This window comes from Callithrix jacchus, chromosome 12, assembly GCF_049354715.1.
Source record: "Callithrix jacchus isolate 240 chromosome 12, calJac240_pri, whole genome shotgun sequence".
Classification (NCBI taxonomy): Eukaryota; Metazoa; Chordata; class Mammalia; order Primates; family Cebidae; genus Callithrix; species Callithrix jacchus.
Window position 1 is genome coordinate 30,895,942 of NC_133513.1, and position 24,640 is coordinate 30,920,581.

Consider the following 24,640-nt stretch of genomic DNA (forward strand, 5'->3'; position numbering starts at 1 on the left):
GAGTGCAGTGAACTGAGGTCATGCCATTGTACTCCAGCCTGGGTGACAGAGTGAAACTCTGTATCAAAAAAAAAAAAAAAAAAAAGCAGGTGTGGGGGGTAGCTCCACCAGCCAGGAAGGTGGCAGCCTGGTGGCTGTTGAATAGGCTACCTACAGTGTCTGGCAAATATTATGCTTGAAGACTATGCTGAGAGAAAGATTCTTTTGTGAAGGAAGAGCTTGGACATTGTGTAATGTCAGAGGTAAACAGCGGAATAGCAGTGACTAACGCTTGCGTGGGAGAGTAAGCATGTCACCTCACACTTGGAATAAGTCACTGCCTTGCGAAGTCTGAATCAGCTTTAGTCTTTGCGCAATGCAGGTATGTGGGAGCTTTTCAGCTGCTGAAACCTCTAGCAACAGAAAGGGAGTTTTTGTTATTCATTTGTAATCAATGTTCATCCTGTGAGTGGTGGGAGAGAGAGTGAGGTTGGAGATTAGGAGGACTTGCTTTCTAGCCACAACCTAGCTAATCAGAAGAGGATCTGGTCAAGACGGGACTGCACTGAAAAAACAGCTGGAATCAGCAGATGGCCAGGAGAGCAAACTCTATTACCCTCACTGCTTATTAGCATAAAGACCTCCCCACTGGTGCCATGACAGTTTACAAATGCCATGGCAACATGCCATAGCAATGGTCAGCAAGTTACCTCCTATGGTTCCGGAAACTCCCCACTCCTTCTTCAGAAAGTTCTGAATAATCTGCCCTTAATTTGCATGTAATTAAAAGTCAGTAGAAGTACAGTTAGTCAGTGGCCTGCTGGCTGCTACTCTGGGCTCACTGCCTATGGGTCACTCTGCTCTGCAGGAAACAGCCACTCTGCTACTGCGGCCACTGCAATAAACCTGCTTTTTTCCACACAGGCTTGCTCTTGAGTTCTTTTCTGAGCAAACCTAAGAATCCTCCCTGTCTAAGCCCCAATTTTGGAGCTTGCCTAGCCTTGCATCCATAGCATGGGCTAACTGCTTCTGGTGCACCCAGCCTAAAGAGGCTGATGCTTGCAGGGTTGTATTCACAGAGCACAGGGCAGTTCGAGGAGGCCTCTCACCCTTGACTCATTCTGTCACCCAGGCTGGAATGCAGTGGTATGATCTCGGCTCGTACCACTGGCTAATTAAAAAAAATTGCCAGGTACAGTGGCTCACACCTGTAATCCTAGCACTTTGGGAGGTCGAGGCAGGCGGATCACCTGAGGTCAGGAGTTTGAGACCAGCCTGGCCAACATAGTGAAACCCCGTCTGTACTGAAAATACAAAATTAGCTGGGCATGGTGGTACTTGCTTGTAGTTCCAGCTACTCAGGAGGCTGAGGCAGGAGAATCGCTGGAACCCAGGAGGCAGAGGCTGCAGTGAGCCGAGATTGCACCACTGCACTCCAGCCTGGGCAACAGAGCAGGACTCCGTCTCAAAAAAAAATTTTTTTTGTTGTTGTGATGGTGTCTCACTGTCTTGCTCAGGCTGGTCTTGCACTCCTGCCCTAAAGTGATCCTCCTGCTTCTGCCTCCCATAGTGCTGGGATTACAGGCATGAGCCACCATGCCCGGGCTGGCTAAGTTGTCTTTAATGTTGCATGTCTGTGAACAAACACATCTATAGAGCCAGAAAAGTTGAGCATCCAACTTTTTATGACTTAATTCTCATGACCTGGCAATTTTGCAGCAAGAAGCCTGGGCTGGTGGTTTCAGGAGACTGAGTGAACAAAAGAAATACATTAACCAGGCTGGAAGAGAGGTGCTGGTTGTGGGTGTTTTCTGCTGGCCCCTGTTGATGTGTGCCTGTTAGCCCACCCGTGGGTGAGTGGGGCAGAGTGGTCGAACTGATTCTCAAGACAGGCATAAATTCCTCAGACTCCAAGTTAATAAAGCTTTAGTTTTCAGCCTGAATGAATGTGTCTCCAGAACATGTTATAAACTTGATCAGCTCAGAGGGAAAAAGCTGTGTCCACACTACGTGGTTTATACAACCTGTCGGGAATTCAGCATGATGAAGAAATGCAGAAAACAAGTGTGAACAGATACATAAAAGGCGATCTCGGCTCACTGCAACCTCTGCCTCCTGGGTTCAGGCAATTCTCCTGCCTCAGCCTCCTGAGTAGCTGGGATCACAGGCACCCGCCACCAAGCCCAGCTAATTTTTGTATTTTTAGTAGAGACAGGGTTTCACCATATTGGCCAGGCTGGTCTCGAACTCCTGACCTCGTGAACTGCCCACCTCGGCCTCCCCAAGTGCTGGGATTATACGCATGAGCCACTGCGCCTGGCCTATTCCTGGGCTTTTATATATAGAACATTTTTTCACATTTTAAAGGAATATTTATGTTTAATTGTGGTATATTTCAAATACATGGAAAATTACAGAAAATAAATAACAACCACTCATTTACCTTCTCCCCAACCCCATGTAACAAATTTTAGAATACTGTGTTAAATGCTAAATTTAACATGTTAAAGATTCCTGGCTGGATGTGGTGGCTTACACCTGTAATCCCAGCGCTTTGGGAGGAGGAGGTGGGAGGATTGCTTGAGTCCAGGAGTTCAAGACCAGCCTGGGCAACATAGTGAGATCTCATCTCTACAAAAAACAAAAAAAATAGCTGAGCATGGTGGTGCGCACCTGTATTCCCAGTGACTAGGAGGCTGACGTGGGAGGATTGCTTGAGCCTGGGAATTTGAGGCTACAGTGAGCCCTGATCCTGCCATTGTGTTCCAGCCTGGGCAACATAGCAAAACCTGTCAAAAAAAAAAGAGTTTCCTTCTCTGGCCCATAATAGGCAATCACTCTTCTAACTTCGATCTTCATAGATGGATTTTGCCTGTTCTTTAACTTCTACATGAAAGGAACCAGACATTAGGCATTCTGGTGTCTGGCTTCTTTCACTTAAGATAAAATTGCCTTAACCTGTGGTGTTGCACGGAACTGTAGCTTGTTCTTTGCTACTTATTTATTTATTGTAAAGACAGGGTCTGGCTATGTTGCTCAGGCTGGTCTTGAACTCCTGGCCTGAAGAAATTCACCCACCTTGGTCTCACCGAAACTCTGGGACCACAGGCATGAGCCGTGGCATCCTGCCCGTAGTTTGATCTCATTTCTTGCTGAGTGGTAGCGCATTGCATGACTTTGCTACTTTCAGTGTCCATTCTCATCTGGAGGGGTGCTGCTTTGTGAAACCACACCCTGGCCTAGCTCCCCCTCTCCCTGACTCTCTCCAGGCTCACATCCACATGCTGGGGTCTCTGCAGCCATTCTGCTTCCTGCTCTTCCACTCCTGTGGGACCCTGGGTACCAACCGGCTCCCAAGGCTGGGGAGGGTGGTCTTCTGGGAGAAGGAAGCCAGGTCCCTGCAGGTGGTGTAGGGGGAGTGGATGAGGGTTTTTCCCCAGGGCGTCATTGGTCTCTGCCCCTACTTCTGTTCTCTGATTAACCAGGGCCCTCTTACCCACTGTGCCCCTCCTCCTGCTGCGTGGAGGCCCTGAGTCATTATTTTAACTACCCCCTGGAGAGTGAGCACCTTCTGTGCTCTGTCCCCAGCACTCCACTTCCCCTCGACACCCTGCTCAGGGATGACCTTCGGCGTCGTGCTCCTTCTGGGTGGTGATTGGGGCCAGGGGGTTGGAGAGAAGCTTGGAGGGGTTCTGTGGGGTCTCCATCTGGGAGGGCAGGCTGGAGGCTGGTGGTAGGCTCTCACTACTCTCGTAAAGAGCTGAAACAGGGAGCCGCCTCGTGTGCGAGTGGCCTGGAGTCGGGAGAGTGTGACCTGAACAAAGAGGGGATCAGGGTCTCTGCTCATATGGCGACTAAGCTGCCTCTCCAGATGGCCATGTTGGCCCAGGCTTCCCTGCTCCTATTCATGGGGTCCCTGATGTGGGTGAGAGAGGTCTCCCCAGCTTCCCCCTGGGAGTGGAAAGCCGCAGAATCCACCAGGGAGGGGAAAAAGTTAGATATCACCTCTGTGGGCCTGTTTTCCCCAAGTCCTGACTGCACGTAGGGAAGAGTCCCCCTGGTGAAAACTGCATCACAGCCACATTCACGTGACATGGAAACTCAGGCCTGGCCAGGCGCAGTGGCTCATGCCTGTAATTCCAGCACTTTTGGAGGCTGAGATGGGCAGATCACCTGAGGTCAGGAGTTCGAGACCAACCTGGCCAACGTGGTGAAACCCCATCTCTACTAAAAATACAAAAAAGAGTGGGCATGGTAGTGTGCACTTGTAACCCCAGCTACTTGGAAGGCTGAGGCAGGAGAATCACTTGAACTCAGGAGATGGAGATTGCAGTGAGCCAAGATTACACCATTCCACTTCAGCCTGGGCAACAGAGCGAGACTCCATCTCAGGAAAAAAAAATAAAAAAGAAGAGGCCGAGAGGTCTGAGGGGTTGGGGCTTCTTTAACTCCCAACCCCACCCCCCAACCCCTGCCAAATATTCCTCAGTCCTGGCTTCTTATCATGGATTCAACCTGGATGTGGAGGAGCCCACGATCTTCCAGGAGGATGCAGCTGGCTTTGGACAGAGTGTGGTGCAGTTTGGTGGATCTCGGTAGGCACCACTCACCACCCCCCACAACCTCCACCGCATCGTGTGCTGTGGGTGGGTACACACGGGCTACTTCAGGGAGGTGTCCTGGAGGAAGGGCAGCAGGGGTGAGGAGTCTTTCCTTGGCTCCTTGGAGGCCCTGACACCACGTATTATTGATCTCTAAAAATGAGTGGAAAAGAACAAATTTTGCTGAGACAAGCGATAATACGAGTTAGGTGAAGTTAGAGAATTTTATAGTTGCTGAAATCAGCAAATTGTGAGTTTCAAGCACTGCTTATGGAAGGAAGTCCAAAATTAAAGGTGACGTAAGAAATGTGTAAAAGATGAGGTGCAGGGAAGATGGAGGAAGTGAAGAGATCTTTAAATTTTTGAATTGTGAAGAATCATCAATCCCAAGAAGGGCCACAAAATTATAGGCAAGACCCTACCTCACCTCGGGCGGGAGGCGTTTAATCTGCCAGCTACGGGGCCAGTGCAGTCACATGGGGCCCACACTCATTATGTTTGGAGTTTAATGTTCTGCCCTTGACCTCTTGAAATTCCTGATGATTTTTACTCCATCTCTGTTGTTTTACTCCAGCTCTGTTGCCCAGGCTGGAGTGCAGTGGTGCAATCACAGCTCACTGCAGCCTCAATCCAGACTCAAGTGATCCTCTCACCTCAGCCTCCTGAGCAGCTGGGACCACAGGTGCATGCCATCATGCCTGTTTTATTTTGTTTTACTCTTTATAGAGACAGGGTCTTGCTATGTTGTCTAGACTGGCTGAACTCCTGGGCTCATGTAATCCTCCGGCCTTGGCCTCCCAAAGTGCTGGGATCACAGGTGTGAGCCACCCTGCCTTGCCAATTCTTCATGATTTTATCTGTGCATTTGTGTTTTGTAAGTGAAGAATGATGGCAGGGCTGGGCATCGTGGCTCATGCCTGGAACCCCAGCACTTTGGGAGGCTGAGGCAGGCAGATCACCTGAGGCCAGGAGTTTGGCCTACACTGAAATCCCGTCTCTACTAAAAATACAAAAAAATTTAGAAAGGTGTGATGGCGGGCACCTGTAACCCCAGCTACTTGGGAGGCTGAAGCAGGAGAATTGCTTGAACCTGGGAGGTGGAGGTTGCAGTGAGCCGAGATTGCACCATTGCACTCCAGCCTGGGTGACAGAGTGAGACTCTGTCAAAAAAACGAAAAAACAGACAAAAAAGAGTGATAGGAGAAGGGAGATGCACTGGGGGTTTGGAGCCTCGGCTCAGCAGCAGCCCCACCTCTCACCACCTCTTAAGGAAGGGTCTCAGCTGCTGGCTCTGCCACCCATGTGGGTGCAGTGACCGCTGCCACCTTTTGCCCCTGGCATGAGCTGGGTAAAGTCAGGGTTAGTTGTACTCACACTGTGCATACCCTGAGGGAGTGGGGACACTACATAGCAAATGCAAAAAACCAGGACAGGTTTAGGGAGAGAGCAGAAGAAAGGAAAGAGCCTCCCAACCCCAAGAGACCCCACATTTAAATTTTGAATTGGGACCCACAAATTATGAACCTGCCCCCGCTTCCAGGAGCTCACTGGGACATTCTCCTGTCCCAGAGAGCTCAAGTCACAATGTGACACAGGTGTCACCAAGGTCTGGGGGGCACAGGCAGGGAATGAGCAGACCCAGGAGGGCTCCATGGAGGAGGTGGTGCTGGCAATGAGCCCCAGAGAACAGGAAGGTTCAGTTGGTCACAAGGAGGTACAAGAGGTCACCAAGCTCCAACCACACATCCCTCCCCCTTCCTCACGTGGCCGGCAGTCTGGGGGGATGGAAGCAAGTGCCAGGCACCAGGCTTTTTTCTTTATTTGGAAATGTGGCCAACTGAAGAGCACAGATCTGAAAGACCCAACTTAATGAAGGGTTACACCTATGTGTGCCATAGTGAGCACCACCTAGGCCAGCTGCTCCTGTGTAAAACCCCACAGGCACAGGGCTGCCATGGGCCCCTTCTCATTACCCAGCAAACCCAGAGATCCCCTGGTCTGACTTCCATCACCATCAGCTTTTCAGGCCCCATTAAAAAAAGAATATATTGGCTGAGTGCTGTGGTTCATATCTACAAACCCAGCACTTTGGGAGGCCAAGGCAGGAGGATTGCTTGCGGCCCAAAATTTAAGACCAGGCTGGCCAATATAGCAAGATCCTGTCTCTATAAAAACAAAAAAAAAAAAACAGCTGGGTGAGGAGGCGCGCATCTGTAGTCCCAGCTAGTCAGGAGGCTGAGGCAGGAGGATTACTTGAGTCCAGGAGGTTGAGGTTGCCATGAGCCATGATTGTGCCACTGCATTCCAGCCTCGGTGACAAAGTGAGACCCTGTTTTTAATCGAACAGAAAAAGAGAATATAAAACTATTTATTGGGCCGGGTGCGGTGGCTCAAGCCTGTAATCCCAGCACTTTGGGAGGCCGAGGCGGGTGGATCACGATGTCAAGAGATCGAGACCATCCTGGTCAATATGGTGAAACCCCGTCTCTACTCAAAATATAAAAAATTAGCTGGGCATGGTGGCGCACGCCTGTAATCCCAGCTACTCGGGAGGCTGAGGCAGGAGAATTGCCTGAACCCAGGAGGCGGAGGTTGCGGTGAGCCGAGATTGCGCCATTGCACTCCAGCCTGGGTAACAAGAGTGAAACTCCGTCTCAAAAAAAAAAAAAAAAAAAAACTATTTATTGCTCACCATTCCCCAGTACTCACGTTACAGTAAACTAATATATCGTTGGTAACGCTCTGGTCTGGTCTGGGGGCCAGAATCACCAAGGTCTGGGGGGCAAAGGCAGGGAGTGAGCAGACTCAGGAGGGCTCGATGGAGGAGGTGGTGCTGGAGTGAGTCTGAGAGGATAGGAAGGCTCAGTTGGTCACAGGGAGGGCTCCATGGAGGAGGTGATTACAAGGAGGAGGTTACTATAAAGTCACTGTTTTTTCTGGCTTCTGTTGATTCATAACCCAATACTGAAAAGATGGAGCCAGCCTGTCAGGAAGGGTTTGGGTAAATAAAAACATGAGGGTTGATAGCTTACACTAAAGGTCTGCTTTTCATTCGTATCAGAGGGTCCCCAACTGCTGCCTCTCTAGCCGAAGCTCAGGGTTTCATCACAAAGCTTTAGGTGTCCCCTGCACCACGTCATGCAGACTGTAGCTTTCTGTAGAGGAGGGGCCCTATAGAAGGAGTCCCCGTAAGCCCATTTATCAAAGCCTTGCTTGGCACATTAAAATACACCAGTATTTGTCTGTTTTTCTCACCTGGGTGGGGAGATTGTGGATAGTGATGAACATTTCCAAAATTAAAAAATTTTTCCCACTTAGGGAGTTTTGCAAATAAACCATCAACTCTACATAACTATAGATATAGCTGTGAATCCTGGTATACTACTTTAAACTGGTCAATTGAAATTGCTCATATAATATTTACATTGATCCAATGAATTGACTATTTATTTTGAAGGCTTCTGTCTTCAGGAAATTGTTTCAATTAACTTGAGATGATCTATTTCTTGGGTGGCTCAAAGTAATGGCAACTCAGAAATGCAATGTACTTACCCATGATGGGGAAATGCCATTTTGGTCTTTAAATAGTTTTCTTTTTGGTGAATATTAAAAAAAATTGTTTTTCTAAACATAAATACACACATACGTATGTATGAAGGCTCAAAACCAAATGAACAGAAACCCAGCAGGGTCCCTGGGCGTTTGTGGGTTACACCCCGGCCCTGATTTCTGAACATTCTGCCAAGCGGCCAGGAACTACCCTCACAAAGTCTCACTTCCCCATGGAGGGGCACTTCCTTGCCCCCAAGTGCCCGCGGCTTCCACTCTTCCTGCAGTTGCAGTGACATGGCCACGGTTGTGTCTCCAGACTCGTGGTGGGAGCCCCCCTGGAGGTGGTGGCGGCTAACCAGACGGGACGTCTGTATGACTGCGAGGCTGCCACCCGTGTGTGCCAGCCCATCCGGCTGCACAGTGAGTGACCAACCTGGGAACTGGGGCCCTCAACCCTCCTGAACCCAACTGTGCCCCCTGCTTAGCTTCCAGTCTAGGCCCTCCCCACAAATGAGTGTGTTTGTGAGTGAGGTCCCACGTGTCTGCCCTCGAACTCTGCCCCGAGGCCGTGAACATGTCCCTGGGTCTGACCCTGGCAGCCTCCACTCACCTCTTCTGGCTTCTGGTGAGTGAGTGCCTCTGGCCAGGGGAGAGTTGTGGGGGAGGAGGCCAGGGCTGGGGGTGAGGAGGAGCGGGTGCTGGGGGCTCCTGGCTCACAGGCTTCTGTTCCAGGCCTGTGGCCCAACTCTGCACAGAGCCTGTGGGGAGAACTTGTACTCAAAGGGTTCCTGCCTCCTGCTGGGCTCTCACTGGGAGATCATCCGGACAGTCCCTGATGCCCTGCCAGGTAGGTCCCCTGCAGGCCATGGCTCCTGCTGAAGCATGTGCTGGCACTGAGGGTGGGCAGGTGTAAGGCCTTTGTCTGGGCCCCTGTACCCTCCCTTGAGGGCTGAGTGTAGCTAGGAGAGAAGCCGGGAGGGGAGGGCCTCTCAGGCAGAAGCCCTGCTGCTCCAGGGTAGAAGTTCTTTGTAGGGTTTTTTCTTTTCTTCTTTTTTTCCCTTTTTAAGACAGGGTCTCTGCTGGGCATGGTGGCTCATGACTATAATCCCAGCACTTTAGAAGGCTGAGACGGGCAGATCACCTGATGTTAGGAGTTCACAACTGGCCTGGCCAATGTGAGGAAACCCCTCTACTAAAAATACCAAAAAAATTAGCTGGATGTGGTGGCCTGCATCTGTAATCTCAGCCACTCAGAAGGCTGAGACAGGAGAATCGCTTGAACCTGGGAGGCGGAGGTTGCAGTGAGCCAAGATTGCAACATTGCACTCCAACCTGGGTGACAAGAGCAAAACTCCATCTCAAAAAAACCAAAAACGAAAAAACAAAAAACAGGGTGTCTGTCAGGCTGCATGCACACCCTGATGATTTTTTTGAGACAGATTCTTGCTATATCACCCAGACTGGAGTGCAGTGGTGCAATCATAGTTCACGGCAGTTTCGAACTCCTGGGCTCAAGTGATCCTCCTCCCTCAGCCTCCCGAGTAGTTGGGACTGTGGGTATATGCACCACACCTGGCTAATTTTTCTTTCTTTTATTTTATTTTTTTTGTGGAAATGGGGGTCTTGCTATGTTGCCCAGGCTGGTCTTGAACTCCTGGGCTCAATGGATCCTCCACCACAGTCTCTCAAAGAGTTGGGATTACAGACATGAGTCCTTGTGCCTGGCCTGAGGGGTGAAAGTTCTGATGGGGGCAGAGAGGAGCCTCAGTGTGCAGGTTGTGGAGGACACGAGTATCTTCCAGTTGCCAACAAGTGCACGGCCACTTCTTGAGTTTCAGAGGAAGGACCTTAGGGTGGTGAAGATGTGGTGAGGATGATAAATCCATGAGGGAGGTGTTTCTTCTGGATGGTTCACGGCTGAGCTTCAAGGATTCCCCAAACTAATTTTCCTCTCTAAGGGAGCCAACAGGACTCCGGAAAAAGTGATGTGCAATTTTATCAGTGTCCATGTCTTTCACAGAGAACGGGGCTTGAGGACACCACCGTGGCATCTCTCTGAGGGGCGGTCTGCATCATGGTGGTGCCCAAGTTCACTTTCCACGGGTGCCAGGCTTCATTCCCTTAAAGCTTCATTTCCTCGAAGGCATTCAGTTTCCTCATTGGCAAAATAGAGCTCAATCATCAGGGGGTTATGTAGACGGAAGGGATTGAGGTGTAAAAAGCACTTGGAACCCTGCCTGGCACATAGTATACGTTAGCCCCTCTGACCCGTCTTCCAGCTGGGGACTGTGTGCTGGGACTGGGAGGAAGATACAGGCAAACTGTCTCATCTTCGGTGCTGGTGGGAATGCCAGGGGCTGCTCAGGGTGCTGACCGAGGGTGTCGATTGAGTCAGAGAGGCCATGATGCCAGGCACGCTGGGCCTTTAGACAAAGGTGGAGCAGCCGCAGAAACATCCCCAGAGCAAATGGTGAAGGTGGAGTCTATGGAGGGGTCCGAGGGAAGGGGGAAGGGGCATCCAGGGCTCCTGGGGGGACCACAGCCAGCCTGAGATTTCTGTGAAGCCAGCTTAGGGAGGTGGCACTTAAAAACAAGGGGTAAATGTGTTATCAGAGTTATCTCTGAAACTCATGAGGTGGGATGCCTGATGCAAATGGACTGGAGCATAATCATGGTGCAGGCAAGTTGGGTGTGGGCCCAAGTGGAAGGGTCCAGGTCCACTGAGCATCACCTGTGTGCCAGGCAGTGCTGAGTGCCTGGTAGGAATCACCTTACTACATCCTCACAACATCCCGGGTGGTGGGCAGGCCCATTCCCATTTTACAGAGGAGAAAACCAAGGTTCAGAGAGATGAGTTCCCATTGATAGCAAGAGGCAGAGCCCAGAGCTTGAGCCATCCTTGCCTGATTGGCAGAGTCTTTTTTCGAAAGGACATGTCCAGGCTCCTGCTAGTGCAAGGCCAGGGGATTCAATAAAAAGACCAAGAAACAGAAGAGACGTTGTGAGAGGATTGCCACAGACCTGGCCTGAGAGAGGATGAGAGGGTGGTTTTTGGATGCAGCTGAAAAAATGGGCACCACTGCAAGATGTTGGCTGCCCAGACGTGGGCAAAAAAGGGGAGCTCCTAGGGGATCTGCAGCCTGCTCTGTGGATGTTGAGATTTGCTGGTGATTGAAGAAACAGGAAGGGAAGTGACCTTCTGTTTCTCCCCAGCACCCTTGAAGCACCAGGTGGTTGAACAGCTGGGTCTGGGGAGAGGAAAGAGGGAAGGCATTTTTTTTCACAGTGGTGGGTAGGGGGCAAAAACCACAGCCCTGCGGTGTGGGCCTCACACCTTAGTGCTCTGGTGGCCAGATCTCCCACCGCCCTGGGGGCAGCACAGGATGTGGCTGCTGGTGGAGCCACCAAATGGGCCCTGAACATGGTCACATCCCCCACATGAGCCTGGGGACAGCATGAAGAGTCTTGTTTGTTGATGTGCATATGGTGTGTCCTCATGACTGCGGAGTGAGCTCCACGAGGGCAGGGGTGGCATCTCTTTTAAAGCCATGGTCTTAGGTGTGGTCCCCCCAGGCAGACTCTGAGGTCACTTGGGAATGTTCTTTTTTTTTTTTTTTTTTTGAAATGGAGTCTCACTCTGTGGCCCAGGCTGGAGTGCAGTGATGTGATCCCAGCTCACTGCGACTTCCACCTCCTGGGTTCAAGTGATTCTCCTGCCTCAGCCTCCTGAGTAGCTGGGATTACAGGCACCCACGACCATGCCCGGCTACTTTTTTTGTATTTTTAGTAGAGATGGGGTTTCACCATGTTGTCCAGGCTGGTTTTGAATTCCTGACTGTAAGTGATCTACCCTCCTCAGCCTCCCAAAGTGCTAGGAATACAGGCGTGAGCCACTGCGGCTGACTTGGAATGTTCTTGGGTGCCGCACCTGTGGGAGTGTGAAGAGTGGATGCAATACAATCATAACAGAGGCCCAAGGCCGACTCGGGGGCACTCACTTGTCATCCCAGCACTGTGGGAGGCCAAGGTGGGTGGATCGTTAGAGCCCAGGAGTTTGAGACCAGCCTGGGCAACATGGCAAAACTCCATCTCTACAAAAAATACAAAAATTAGCCAGGCAAGGTGGTGCATGCCTGTAGTCCTAGCTACACAGGAGGCTGAGGTGGGAGACCTGCCTGAGCCTAGGGAGGTTGAGGATGCACTGACCTGTGATCACACCACTACACCCCAGCCTGGGTGACAGTCAGACTCTGCCTCAAAAAAAACAAGAAATGAAAAAACCAGAGGCTTCAGCCAATGCCTGGGGGGCTCAGTGTGCAGCTGGTCCTTCAGACCCAAACCAGTCATCAGATAAAGGTTGCCTTCAGGTGCAGAAGGTGTCCCCGTGGGTGACAGTTCCCTTCTGCCTAGCGCAATTCCTGGGAAGGGACTCAGCTGAGAGCCAAATCCACGGAGCTGGAAATGAGGGCCTCTGTCCTGATGAGGGGTGGGGCGGGGTCTAAGGTGGATCCCTGGCCCTCTTCCCCCTCCCCACAAGCCCGCCACCCTGCATCTTCCCTACAGGCAAATCCTACAGGCCTCAAAGGTGCCTGGCACATGGTGAGGATGGGGCTGGACCCTGGCGGAGGGCCAGGCCTTGCCTCCCGCATCTATGCGCATGCTGCTTTATCCTTGCAGTGATCCCACGTGGTAGCCACTGCTACTACCTTCATTTTACACACAGGGACACTGAAATTCCACAGAAGTTTAGTAATCTGAATTCACCAGTTAGCACGTGGCTGAGCTGCGGTTTAGCGCAGGCGCACTGGCTCCAGAACACGCACCCTGAATCATTTTGCTTGACATTCTCCCACGATGCTTGTAGCACCCCTAACGTCTGTGTTTGATGAATTATTTGTTGATTAAATGAATGAGGAGCCACCAGGGCCCTGCGTTCTCCTCCTGCTCTTTCCAGGCTATGTGAGAGGAAGGGAGCAGGGGGCTGGCGCGGCTGATCAGGGCCTCCTCCAAGGAGAGGTCGGAAACCAGGTGGGGATGCCAAGAACAGCCTCTGGGCTCTGTTGAGCAGGAGCTGCAGGAAGGGGCTGGGCCCCTGCAGTGCGTCTCTGATTCCTCCTCATTCCCCTACAGTGCATCCACATCAAGAGATGGACATCGTCTTCCTGATTGACGGCTCTGGAAGCATTGACGAAAATGACTTTAACCAGATGAAGGGCTTTGTCCAAGCTGTAATAGACCAGTTTGAGGACACTGATACCCTGGTGAAGACTGGGCACCTGGGGCTGGGGGGCGGGGGAGGCTGGCCTGGGGGAGGCATCCCAGGTAGGGGTGGGGGCAGGTCGGCGGAGCCGCGTGCGATGGGGCTGGGCTGGAGGATGAAGCTGTGGTCCCAGCGCAGGCCTGACTTGAATCCTGACCTAGGAGGCCCCCCCCCATGGCATTTAATAGGTATCCGGAAACTACAGAAAATACAATGTTTCTGCCATTTAAAAACGTTGAAAGCGTTTAAAAAATAATTCTGCTATGAAATTTGACTGACTATAACTCAGCAACTGATTGATGGTTTATTTTATTTTCCATGTAACTAATGATTTTTTATTATTTCCCAGCAAGTAGCACCTATGTATGTGCAAAAAAACCCACTTTTTTTTTTTTAAACAGGGTCTTGCTCTGTCATCCCGGCTGCAGTGCAGTGGTGCAATCACAGCTCGCCGCAGCCTGGACCTCCCAGGCTCAAGTGATCCTCTGGCCTCAGCTTCCCGAGTAGTTGGGACTACAGGTGCATGCCACCATGCCTGGTTAATTTTTAAATTTTTATTTGTAGAGATGGAGTCTTGCTATGTTGCCCAACATGGCCTGTAACTCTTAGCCTCAAACGATCCTCCCACCTCGGCCTCCCAAAGTGCTGGGATTACAGGCATGAGCCACCTTGCCCAGCCACAAATTCTTGAGAAGTGAGGAAATACATAAATTGATTTAAGGCATGATAAAATTTTTTAAAAGCGAAGGGTAGCAAATATTGTGGTTGGCAAAGTGATTCTTTGTAAACTGCGAAGGAAACATCACTTGGTTTTGATTTTCCAGTTTACATTTTGTATTTTTGGGCCAGTGAATTTTCTTCTCTGGGTGTCAGTATATTATTTTCAGGGCCTCAAAACACATGGGAAATGTTTTGTAAATCCAAAATAATTCCAAATAAAAAGTTTACTAACAATAAAACCAAAATGGCTGGGTGTGGTGGCTCACATATGTAATCCCAGCACTGTGGGAGGCTGTGGTGGGAGGATTGATTAAGGCCAGGAGTTCGAGACCATCCTGGGCAACATAGACCTTTTCTCTACCAAAAAAAAAAAAAAAAGCCAGGCATGGTGCCATGTGCCTCTAGTTCCAGCTACTTGGGAGGCTAAGGCAAGAGGATCACTTGAGGCCAGGAGTTTGAGACCAGCCTGGACAACATAATGAGACCCTGTCTGTACAAAAAGTTAAAATAAAAGCTGGGCGCAAAGGCTCACACCTGTAATCCCAGCACTTTGGGAGGCTGAGGCAGGCGGATCACGAGGTCAAGGGTTCGAGACCAGCCTGACCAACATGGAGGAACCCCGTCTGTACTAAAAATACAAAATTAGCCGGGTGTGGCGGTGCGCACCTGTAATCCCAGCTACTCAGGATGCTGAGGCAGGAGAATTGCTTGAACCTGGGAGGCGGAGGTTACAGTGAGCTGAGATCATGCCATTGCACTCCAGCCTAGGTGTCAAGAGCGAAACGCTGTCTCAAAAAAAAAAAAAAAATTAAAATTAAAACAATGGTAACAGCTGCTAAGTCCTGGGCCCTCCCCACTGGCCTTTGCAGTTTGCACTGATGCAGTACTCAAACCTCCTGAAGATCCACTTCACTTTCACCCAATTCCGGACCAGCCCAAGCCCACAGAGCCTGGTAGATCCCATCGTCCAACTGAAAGGCCTGACATTCACAGCCACGGGCATCCTGAAAGTGGTGTAAGCACCCCCGATCCTGGCCTGCGGATGTGACTGCCACCCCCACTTCCTAACCATGGGTCAGCACAACTTCTCAGAGGCTGAGGGAGGCTGGGGAAAGGGGCTACCAAGCACGTCGGGGCTGCAGGGAGAACCTCTCCCCCGGGTGCTCCTGGCTGCTCACTGCCGGTCTCCCTGATATAAGACTAGGCTTTTCTGCGTTATGCCTCCGCTTTGCCTGGTTCTGTGGAACCTGGACCTCAGGACCCCCACTTCCTGCTCCCCCACCCCCTACAGCAGCCAGAGGCCTAGGCTTTGTCTCAGATACATCAGGCTCCCATGCTGGCTCCCCGAGAGCTACTCTGGGCGTAACCCTGGGAGCGATGGGCTGTAAGTCTCAGTGACTCTCAGAGGAGGATACGCTTACAGGTTAGGACTGAGACCACGTATGTGGGGTACTTAGACCATGTTGGGGGGGTACTCACCTCAGCAGGAGGTGTCGGATAAATGCCTGAGATTTTATCAGAGAATGGAGCAGTCAGTGACTTAGGAATTGTCACCCAGGGTCGTCCTGGTGCCTTTCTCCCCACTCAGTTCCTGCCCTGCTTCCCTCACCCCTGCGCTGCCAGGCGCTCACCCACGCCTGTCCCGCACATGTGGTCTACACCTAAAACAACGTAGGAGGTGGGGCTCCCGAGAAGGTCATGTGGTTCTGTGGAAAGCTGCTGGGCTGAAGGTCTGGATCCTTGGCTTCTTGCACACATCCCTGGGAGCATGCTAGAATTTGGCTTAAGCATTAGATGGTCCTGCCAAACTCACCCTTTTTATTTCTGGAAGGCTCTTCTGCCTTGAATGGTGGCCTCTTGTAACTCAGCAACCCAGAGGAAGGCCTCCATCTGTCCTGTAAGTTTAAAGTCACACGGGAGTGTCCCCTTCTGGAATCTCCACCTCACCCCTCAAAGTTCTTCCGGTGTTGGGGCCTGGAGAAAAAATGAATGAGGCAGGGGCGACCGAGTGGATCTCACCAACTCCAGTCCTGCACCCAAGCCCAGAGTACAGGGAATTTCCCAGCAGCCTCCGCTCCCCAGAGCCATGCACATCTCAGGACTGGAACCAGCGAAGGATTAGACCTCCCTTACCCTGGTCCTTCCTTCCTCCTTCCCTCCCTCCCTTTGCCCCTCTGCTTCCTTCCTTCCTTCCTTCCTTCCTTCCTTCCTTCCTTCCTTCCTTCCTTCCTTCCTTCCTTCCTTCCTTTCCCTTCCTTCCTTCTTTCCTTCCTTCCTCTCAGCCAAGGATTGGACCTCCCTAACCCTGGTCATTCCCTCCCTCCCTTCCTTCACCCCTCTCCTCCCTACCTCCCTCCCTCCCTCCTTTCTTCCCTCCCTCCCTCCCTCCCTCCTTCCTCCCCCCTTTTCTCCCTTCCTTCTTTCTCTCTTTTTTTTTGTCATTCAGGCGGGAGTGCAAAGGCGTGATCTTGGCTCACTGCAACCTCCACCAATCAGTTCAAGCAATTCTTCTGCCTCAGCCTCCCAATTATGTGAAACTACAGGCCTACATCACCGCACCTGGCTAATTTTTGTATTTTTTAGTAATGGGGTTTCACCATGTCAGCCAGGCTGGTCTTGAACTCCTGACCTCAAGTAATCTGTCTGCCTCATCCTCCCAAATACTGGAATTACCGGTGTGAGCCACTGTACCCGGTCTCTTTCTTCTTTTCTTCCCTTTCTTCTCTTTCTTTCTTTTTTTTTTTTTTAAGAAGTTTTATTACAAAAAAGCAAAAACAAAGTAAAACCCAAATGGCAATAGCAGTAAGGAAACTTCTTTAAAAATATTATATTACCCTCAGTCCCTCTAGTCAACCACCCTACAGTGTTTTAGCAACATCAAGGGATACCTACAAGGGAATCAGTAAATCTCAGTCACATAGCACAGTGCTACTGCCATCCTCACCTTTCTTCAGGTTTCTTTTGTATGGTCACATTCGGGGCAGAAACTATTTTCACCTTGTTTGCTTTTTTTTTCCTCCCTCATCTACGTCCACAATTTTTTGTTTTTTGTTTTTTGAGACAGGTCTTGCTCTGTTACCCAGGCGGGAGGGCAGCAGCACGATCACGGCTCACTCTAGCCTCCCACTCTGGGGCTCAACAATTCTACCTCCTCAGCATCCCGAGTTGGGACCATGGGTGCATGCCACCACATCTGGCTAATTTTTCAAAACAGTTTTTGTAGAGATGGGGTCTTGCTCTGTTGACCAGGTTGGTCTTCAACTCCGGGCCTCAAAAGATCCTCCTGCTTCGGCCTCCCATACTGCTTGCAACAGCTGTGTGCTTTTCTGCTAACAGGCTAGGTCATCACTGGCTAGACCCTTCCCCGGTGTCAGATATTTGGGTTGTTTCCAGTATCATATTTGGAAACTGTGTGTATTTGCTCTGAGTTTATAGAGTTACATGAGCAGATAGTTATTTATTTATTTATTTACTTTTGAGATGGAGTCTCGCTCTGTTGCCCAGGCTGGAGTGCAGTGGCACGATCTCGGCTCACTGCAACTTCTGCCTGCCGGGTTCAAGCGATTCTCCTGCCTCAGCCTCCTGAGTAGCTGGGATTACAGGGGCATGCCACTCTGCCCGGCTAATTTTTGTACTTTTAGTAGAGACGGGGTTTCACCATGTTGGTCTGGCTGGTCTCAAACTCCTGAGCTCGTGATCCACCCGCTTCGGCCTCTCAAAGTGATGCGATTACAGGCATGAGCCACCGCCCTCGGCTGATAGTTACATTTTTAATTGTTTGTTACAGCTGCCATCTAATTGGTGTAAAAGCGTGGCTGTGTTTAAGCCTGGGGATAACGACACTACTGGTTTCAGTTATCTACTGTTGCCAACACACCATCCCCAGGTTAAGTGGATTAAGCAGCAATGCTTCATAATTTTTCTTGGTCCTGGGGCTCCGCTGGGCAGATCTCCTGCTGTTCTTGAGAGCGTCTCTCACATGACTGTGGTCCAGTGTTGAGCCGGCACATGGAGAGTGTCATTCCTGCGTCCAGTGCCTGGGCAGGATGGGCTGGAAGACAGGCTCAGTGGGGACGGCTGGGCCTCTTCTGCCAGGTGACCTTCCTCCAAGCGGCTACTCCATGGGCACCTCCAACAGGGCAGCCGACTCCTCTCATTGTGGCTCAGGGCCCCAAAAGTGCAAAAGCAAAAGAAACCAAGGCTTCTGAGACCTGTAACTGGCATGATGTCATTTCCACCGCATGCTACTGATGAGGGTAGGACTCAGCCAGGCCAGGTCCAGTGTGGGAGAGAACCAGGTGTGATCCACTGGGGGCCGGCTTTAGAGACAGCTGTAGTGCAGTTATTATCCTCATTTCATGGATAGAGGCAGAGGCCGGGAGAGGTTAAGTCCCATGCCCCAGTCTGACTCCAAAGCCCCTGCTCTGAACCACACTGCCTCCAGGGAAGAGAGTTCAGCTATGGATAGAATTTTAGAAACAAAGAATGAGACTTCCTTTATTATTGATCCGACTAATTATGGTTTTCATGGCTTTCAAAAATGGCTAAATTAGTTGAGTGCGATGGCTTAACACCTGTAATCCCAGCACTTTGGAGGCTGAAGTGGGTGGATCACTTGAAGTCAGGAGTTTGAGACCAGTTTGGCCAACATGGTGAAACCCCATCTCTACTAAAAATACAAAAATTAGTCGAGTGAGGACGGGTACCTGTAACCTCATCTACTCAGGAAGCTGAGGCCAGGGAATCCCTTGAACCCAGGAAGCGGACGCTGCAGTGAGCTGAGATCACACCACTGCGCTCCAAAACCTGGGCAGCAGAGTGAGACTCCATCTCAACAAAACCCCAAAATGACCAAAATCAATTCCTTAACATGCCTGATAGAGTATGAGGGCACCAGGATGCCCCAGCCTTTCAGATGAGAGAGCGGCAAGTGATGTCTTCCAGAATCAATCACATCTCAGTAGAATCATCTCCCTCTCTTCCCCGACAGGACACAGCTATTTCATCATGAGAATGGGGCCCGCAGAAGTGCCAAGAAGATCCTCATTGTCATCACAGATGGGCAGAAGTACAAAGATCCCCTGGAATACAGTGACGTCATCCCTCAGGTGGAGGAAGCTGGCATCATCCGCTACACCATTGGGGTGCGCCTCCTCCTCACCCTGGCCCCAGGCTCAGCCTGCACCTCCAGCAGGCACAGGACTGCTGGGCTCCCCCTCCTCAGCTGCCTTTCTGCTGCAGGTGGGAAACGCCTTCCAGAAACCCACCGCCAGGAAGGAGCTGAACACCATCGGCTCAGCTCCTCCGCAAGACCATGTGTTCAAGGTAGACAACTTCGCAGCCCTCGGAAGCATCCAGCAGCAGCTGCAGGAGAAGATCTTTGCAGTCGATGGTAAATGGGAGCAAGGGTGCGCCTGGGAGCCAAGGGGGTCCCCACCCAATTGTTCCGAGTCTTTTTTATTTTTTGATGGAGTCTCTCTGTCCCCAGGCTGGAGGGCAATGGTGCGATCTCGTCTCACGGCAACCTCTGCCTCCTGGGTTCAAGTCATTTTCCTGCCTCAGCCTCCTGAGTAGCTGGGAGCACAGGCGTGGGCCAACATGGCTGGCTAATTTTTGTATTTTTAGTAGGGGAAGGGGTTTGCCCTGTTGGCCAGGCTAGTATCGAACTCCTGATCTCAAGTGATCCAGCGCCCTCGGCCTCCCAAAGCGCTGGGATTATAGGCGTGAGCCACCACTCCCGGCCTGTCCCTCGCAGTCTTGATGGGCTATTCCTGTTCACAGCTCACTCAAATTTGCTCTCCGGAACCCAAGCCCCATATCACGTTCTCTTCCCTGTGTTCTGAGTCCTCATGGTCTCATGGCTTCTGGGAACCTCACTGAACTGTTTTCCTACAGGAACCCAGTCCAGGACAAGCAGCTCCTTCCAACACGAGATGTCCCAAGAAGGCTTCAGTGCAGCCCTCACAATGGTGGGTAGAGCCTGCCCTCCATCCACAGTCTCGGACACCGACTCTGCTCCTGCCCTCGGCTGGGGGCTGTGAGCCAGATATAAATAAGAGCAGACCCTGTTCTTAAGTTCACCCCTCGCCAAGGAGATGCCCCTACGCTCTGTGTTAGGGGCCAGAAGCACAGCAGGGAGGAGGGTGGCTGGGGTGCTCTCAGGGATCACATATTCTGGTGGAGGAGACAGTAAGCCCCTCAGATGGCGCTAGGCATGGGGGTAGAGAGAGAGATGGCCAGAGAAGGCTCAGAGATGGAAAAGGCTGGCTCTAGAGGAATCAGGGGAGACTGCATTGGGCACAGGACAAAGCAAGTGCCAGGGTCCTCAGCGGGAGAGAGCCGGGCAGCCTGGAAGGAGAGGGCTGGAGGCTGAGGAGGACCAGGTGAAATTAAAGACGTGGTTTGGAAGTGTGAGTGTGTTCAAAGGATCCAGATGGGGCCTGGTGCTGTGGCTCATGCCTGTAATCCCAGCACTTTGGGAAGCTGAGACCTGTGGATCACTTGAGGTCAGGAGTTCAAGACCAGCCTGGCCAACATGGTGAAATCCCATCTCTACTAAAAATAAAAAAAATTAGCCAGACCTGGTAGCATGTGCCTGTAATCCCAACTACTTGGGAGGCCCAGGTGGGAGAACTATTTGAACCCAGAAGGCAGAGGTTGCAGTGAGCCAAGATCACGCCACTGCACTCCGGCCTAGGTGACAAAACAAGACTGTCTCAGGATCCAGATGGGTTTGCTTCAGAGTAATTTGTGGGTGTCTAGGAAGTGGTGAGATGAAGCAGGATTGGTCAAGAAGAATTGATACTGAAGAGAAGTCACACGTACTTGGGGGATCATTATACCTTTATTTCAATTTCTGTATGTGTTCTAAATTATCCATATCAAAAGTTCAAAAGAGCGATAAACCAAGTACACCCAGGAGGAAATGCCTGTGGCCCCCTGAAGGAGCTGAGGAAGCCCTCACAGAGGAGGCGACACTGAGGTTGACTTTTCCCGCCAGGCATAGTGACTCACACCTGTAATACTAGCACTGTGGGAGGCTGACGTGGGAGGGTCACTTGAGGCCAGGAGTCCAAGACCAGCCTGGGAAACACAGTGAGACTCTCTCTCTACAAAAAATTTTTAAAAAATTAGCCAGGTGTGGTAGCATGTGCTGTGGTCTCACTTACTCAGAAGGCTGAGATGGGGGGATTACGTGAGTCTAGGAGTTCAAGACTGCAGTGAGCTATGATCGTGCCACTGCACCACAGACCTGCGTGACAGCAACAGCCTGTCCTAAAAAAAAAATGAAGTTGACTCTTCCAGAGAGGGAAAATGAGCAGAGAGGAGGAGGAGAAGAAGGGAAGGGAGGTGTCCAGGCCATAGGCTTGATGTACTTTGGAAGAGAGGGAGGTTCCATGGGTTTGACAGGGAAGGGTCCTAGGTGCCACCATAAGGCCTTGGAGATGGTTTTCCAGAGGGGGTGGCTGCACATTTGGGTTTGAGGAAGCCTAGGACTGGGGACAGGAGAGAGAGGGGAAGTGATGAGCATGGCAGGGGGCAGACAGGGCAGTGAGTGAGAGGGGACGGGGCCGGTGGAACAGTGGCTGTGGGGATAGGCAGAGGTCCAGAGGCTGCTGGTGAGGGCTGGGAAGACAAGGAAAGCCCAGACAGTGAGAGGCACAGGCGGCAGGCCTATCTCTGGGACACGCTGTCTTCCTGCTCTGGCCTCTGCTCAGCCCTGGAATCCTTCCTTCCCAGGATGGCCCCATCCTGGGGGCTGTGGGGAGCTTCAGCTGGTCTGGAGGTGCTTTCCTGTACCCCTCAAATATGAACCCCACCTTCATCAACATGTCTCAGGAGAATGTGGACATGAGAGACTCTTACTTGGGTGAGAAATGGCCAGGGGCTGGGGACAGGTGGGAGATGGGCTGCCCAGAGGTTCTGGGGAGGGGGGATGGGGGCTGGGCTGCCTGGGGTGGGGTCCAAGGTTCTAGGGAGAGGGGATGGGAGCCGCACTGCCTGAGGTGGGGTCCGAGATTCTGAGGAGGGGGTATAGGGGCTGCCCTGGCTGAGGGGGGTGTTCAGGGTTCTTGGGAGGGGGATGGGGCTGTGCTTGCTGGGGGGCGTCTAAAGTTCTGGGGAGGGTGGATGGGGGCTGCGCTGCCTGGGGCCGGGTCCAGGGTTGTGGGGAGGGGGTGTAGGGGCTGTGCTGGCCGGGGTGGGGTCCAAGGTTCTGGGGAGGGGGATGGGGGCTATGCTCCCTGGGATGGGGTCCAGGGTTCTGGGGAGGGTGGATGGGGGCTGTGCTGCCTGGGATGGGGTCCAGGGCTCTGGGAAGGATGGATGGGGGCTGTGCTGCCTGGGATGGGGTCCAGGATTCTGGGGAGGGTGGATGGGGGCTGTGCTGCCTGGGATGGGGTCCAGGGTTCTGGGGAGGGTGGTTGGGGGCTGTACTGTCTGGGGCAGAGTCCAGGGTTCTGGACAGTGGGTAGAGGGGCTGTGCTGGCTGGGGTGGGGTCCAAGGTTCTGGGGAGGGGGATGGGGCTGTGCTGGCCGGGGTGGGGTTCAGAGTTCTGGGAAGGGGGATGGGGCCTGTGCTGGCTGCGGTGTGGTCCAGGGGTCTGGGGAGGGGGGATGAGGGCCTTAGTGCTGAGGCCTGGACCTCTCAGGTTACTCCACCAAGCTGGCCCTGTGGAAGGGGGTACAGAGCCTGGTCCTGGGGGCCCCCCACTACCAGCACACCGGGAAGGCTGTCATCTTCACCCAGGTGTCCAGGCAATGGAGGATGAAGGCCGAGGTCACAGGGACCCAGGTTGGGCGTGGTGGGAGCCAGAGGCGAAGATGAGGGTGTGGGCGGTGAACGGGGCAGAGGAGAGGAGGGAGGGGCTTTCAGGGCCTTTGGGGAGGTCCTGGTACCTGGGGAGAGGTGGGACCTGGCCCTCAGGGCTGCCTCTGGCGGGGCAGGCAGCATGACCCAGTCTCTGCCCTCCAGATAGGCTCCTACTTTGGGGCCTCCCTCTGCTCTGTGGACATGGACAGCGATGGCAGCACTGACCTGATCCTCATCGGGGCCCCCCATTACTATGAGCAGACCCGAGGGGGCCAGGTGTCCATGTGCCCCTTGCCCAGGGGGGTGAGTAGCCTATGGGACCTGGGCTGGGTGGGGTCTGGTGTGGGTGGAGGGGTCGGCCGGTTTGGGCCTGACACTGCTTGTGTTCAGCAGAGCGTGCGGTGGCAGTGTGATGCTGTTCTCCGAGGGGAGCAGGGCCACCCCTGGGGCCGCTTTGGGGCAGCCCTAACAGTGCTGAGGGACGTAAATGGGGACAAGCTGACGGATGTAGCCATCGGGGCCCCGGGAGAGCAGGAGAACCTGGGTGCTGTCTACCTGTTTCCCGGATCCTCGGGATCCAGCATCAGCCCCTCCCACAGCCAGGTGAGGCCCCCCCATCCCCTCCCCACATCTTCAGCCACTTCTAGTCCCAGCTCCTCTGGTGTCATGAGTTCGCTGAAGGCTGCCTCCTGTCTCTGTCACCATTCCCTTCCTTGTTTTAGTGATTCACCAGCTAATCACAAATCATCTCTTTTCTCTCCTTTGTTCCAGAAAGCCTTCCATCTGTGTGGGCAGTTTAATGGTTAGGAGAGCAGGTTTCGAGGTTAGAGGCCAGTTCAAATCCCTGGCCTGGCCAGCCATCCTGAGCTGTGTGACCTCCTGCAGGTGACTGACAGTCTCTGTCAGCCTTAGTTTCTTTCTATTAAACCCAGAAATGATAAAACCAACTCCTTAGGCTTCTTGTAGAAATAACAGTGAGAGTGCTAAGGCACCCAGCACCGCACTTGCTAAATATTCACGAGTGACCTAACCAGTGCCAAATACACAAATCTATTATACACCTATTGTTATGCTCTTATTTCATCACCAACCTGCACCGTCATGACAGGCTGGACCCAAAGGGCTCCCTTCTCTGTATAGGGGGTCCCGAGGTCCTTACCCCATTTGCTTTCTCTTTTTTTTGAGAGAGAGAGTCTCACTCTGTTGGCAGGCTGGAGTGCAGTGGCAAAATCACTGCAGCCTCCACCTCCTGGGTTCAAGCAATTCTCCTGCCTCAGCCTCCTGAGTAGCTGGGATTACAGGAGCCTGCCACCACGCCTGGCTAATTTTTATATTTTTAGTAGAGAAGGGGTTTCACGTGTTGACCAGGCTGGTCTCGAACTCTTGACCTCAGGTGATCTGTGCACCTCAGCCTCCCAAAGTGCTGGGATTACAGGTGTGAGCCACCGCGCCTGGCCATATTTGCTTTCAATTTCTATCCCCTTATCTCTCCTTCCCAATTTCTATCTTCAGATCCTCTTTCACCACAATCTCTTTTCCAAATCTCTCTTCTCAAACCTTTCCCATTGCCTCCCTTTGGCTTCCGCTTCTCCTGTCTCTCTCTGGCCAGCAGATCGCTGGAAAGATGAGGAAACCAAGACACAGAAAGATTGAATCCTTGCCCCCCGCCTCGTGGCTCAGAGGTGGAGGAGTCAGAATTGGAAGTAGAGACTGACT

At 52.1% G+C, this 24,640-nt stretch overlaps 1 protein-coding gene across 1 annotated transcript in view; it reads left to right on the forward strand.

Annotated features, from left to right (window-relative positions):
- The first annotated feature begins 355 nt into the window (after positions 1-355).
- ITGAD (integrin subunit alpha D) overlaps positions 356-24,640 on the forward strand; it is a 36,485-nt gene continuing 12,200 nt past the window's right edge. Inside the window, 16 exon segments of the mRNA XM_078346849.1 lie at positions 356-361; positions 3,249-3,388; positions 3,539-3,630; positions 4,469-4,574; positions 8,449-8,552; positions 8,660-8,757; positions 8,865-8,979; positions 13,263-13,393; positions 14,982-15,127; positions 19,103-19,256; positions 19,354-19,504; positions 20,008-20,081; positions 21,853-21,982; positions 22,764-22,906; positions 23,087-23,227; positions 23,318-23,527. Coding sequence (XP_078202975.1) covers positions 356-361; positions 3,249-3,388; positions 3,539-3,630; positions 4,469-4,574; positions 8,449-8,552; positions 8,660-8,757; positions 8,865-8,979; positions 13,263-13,393; positions 14,982-15,127; positions 19,103-19,256; positions 19,354-19,504; positions 20,008-20,081; positions 21,853-21,982; positions 22,764-22,906; positions 23,087-23,227; positions 23,318-23,527 — 1,941 coding nt within the window.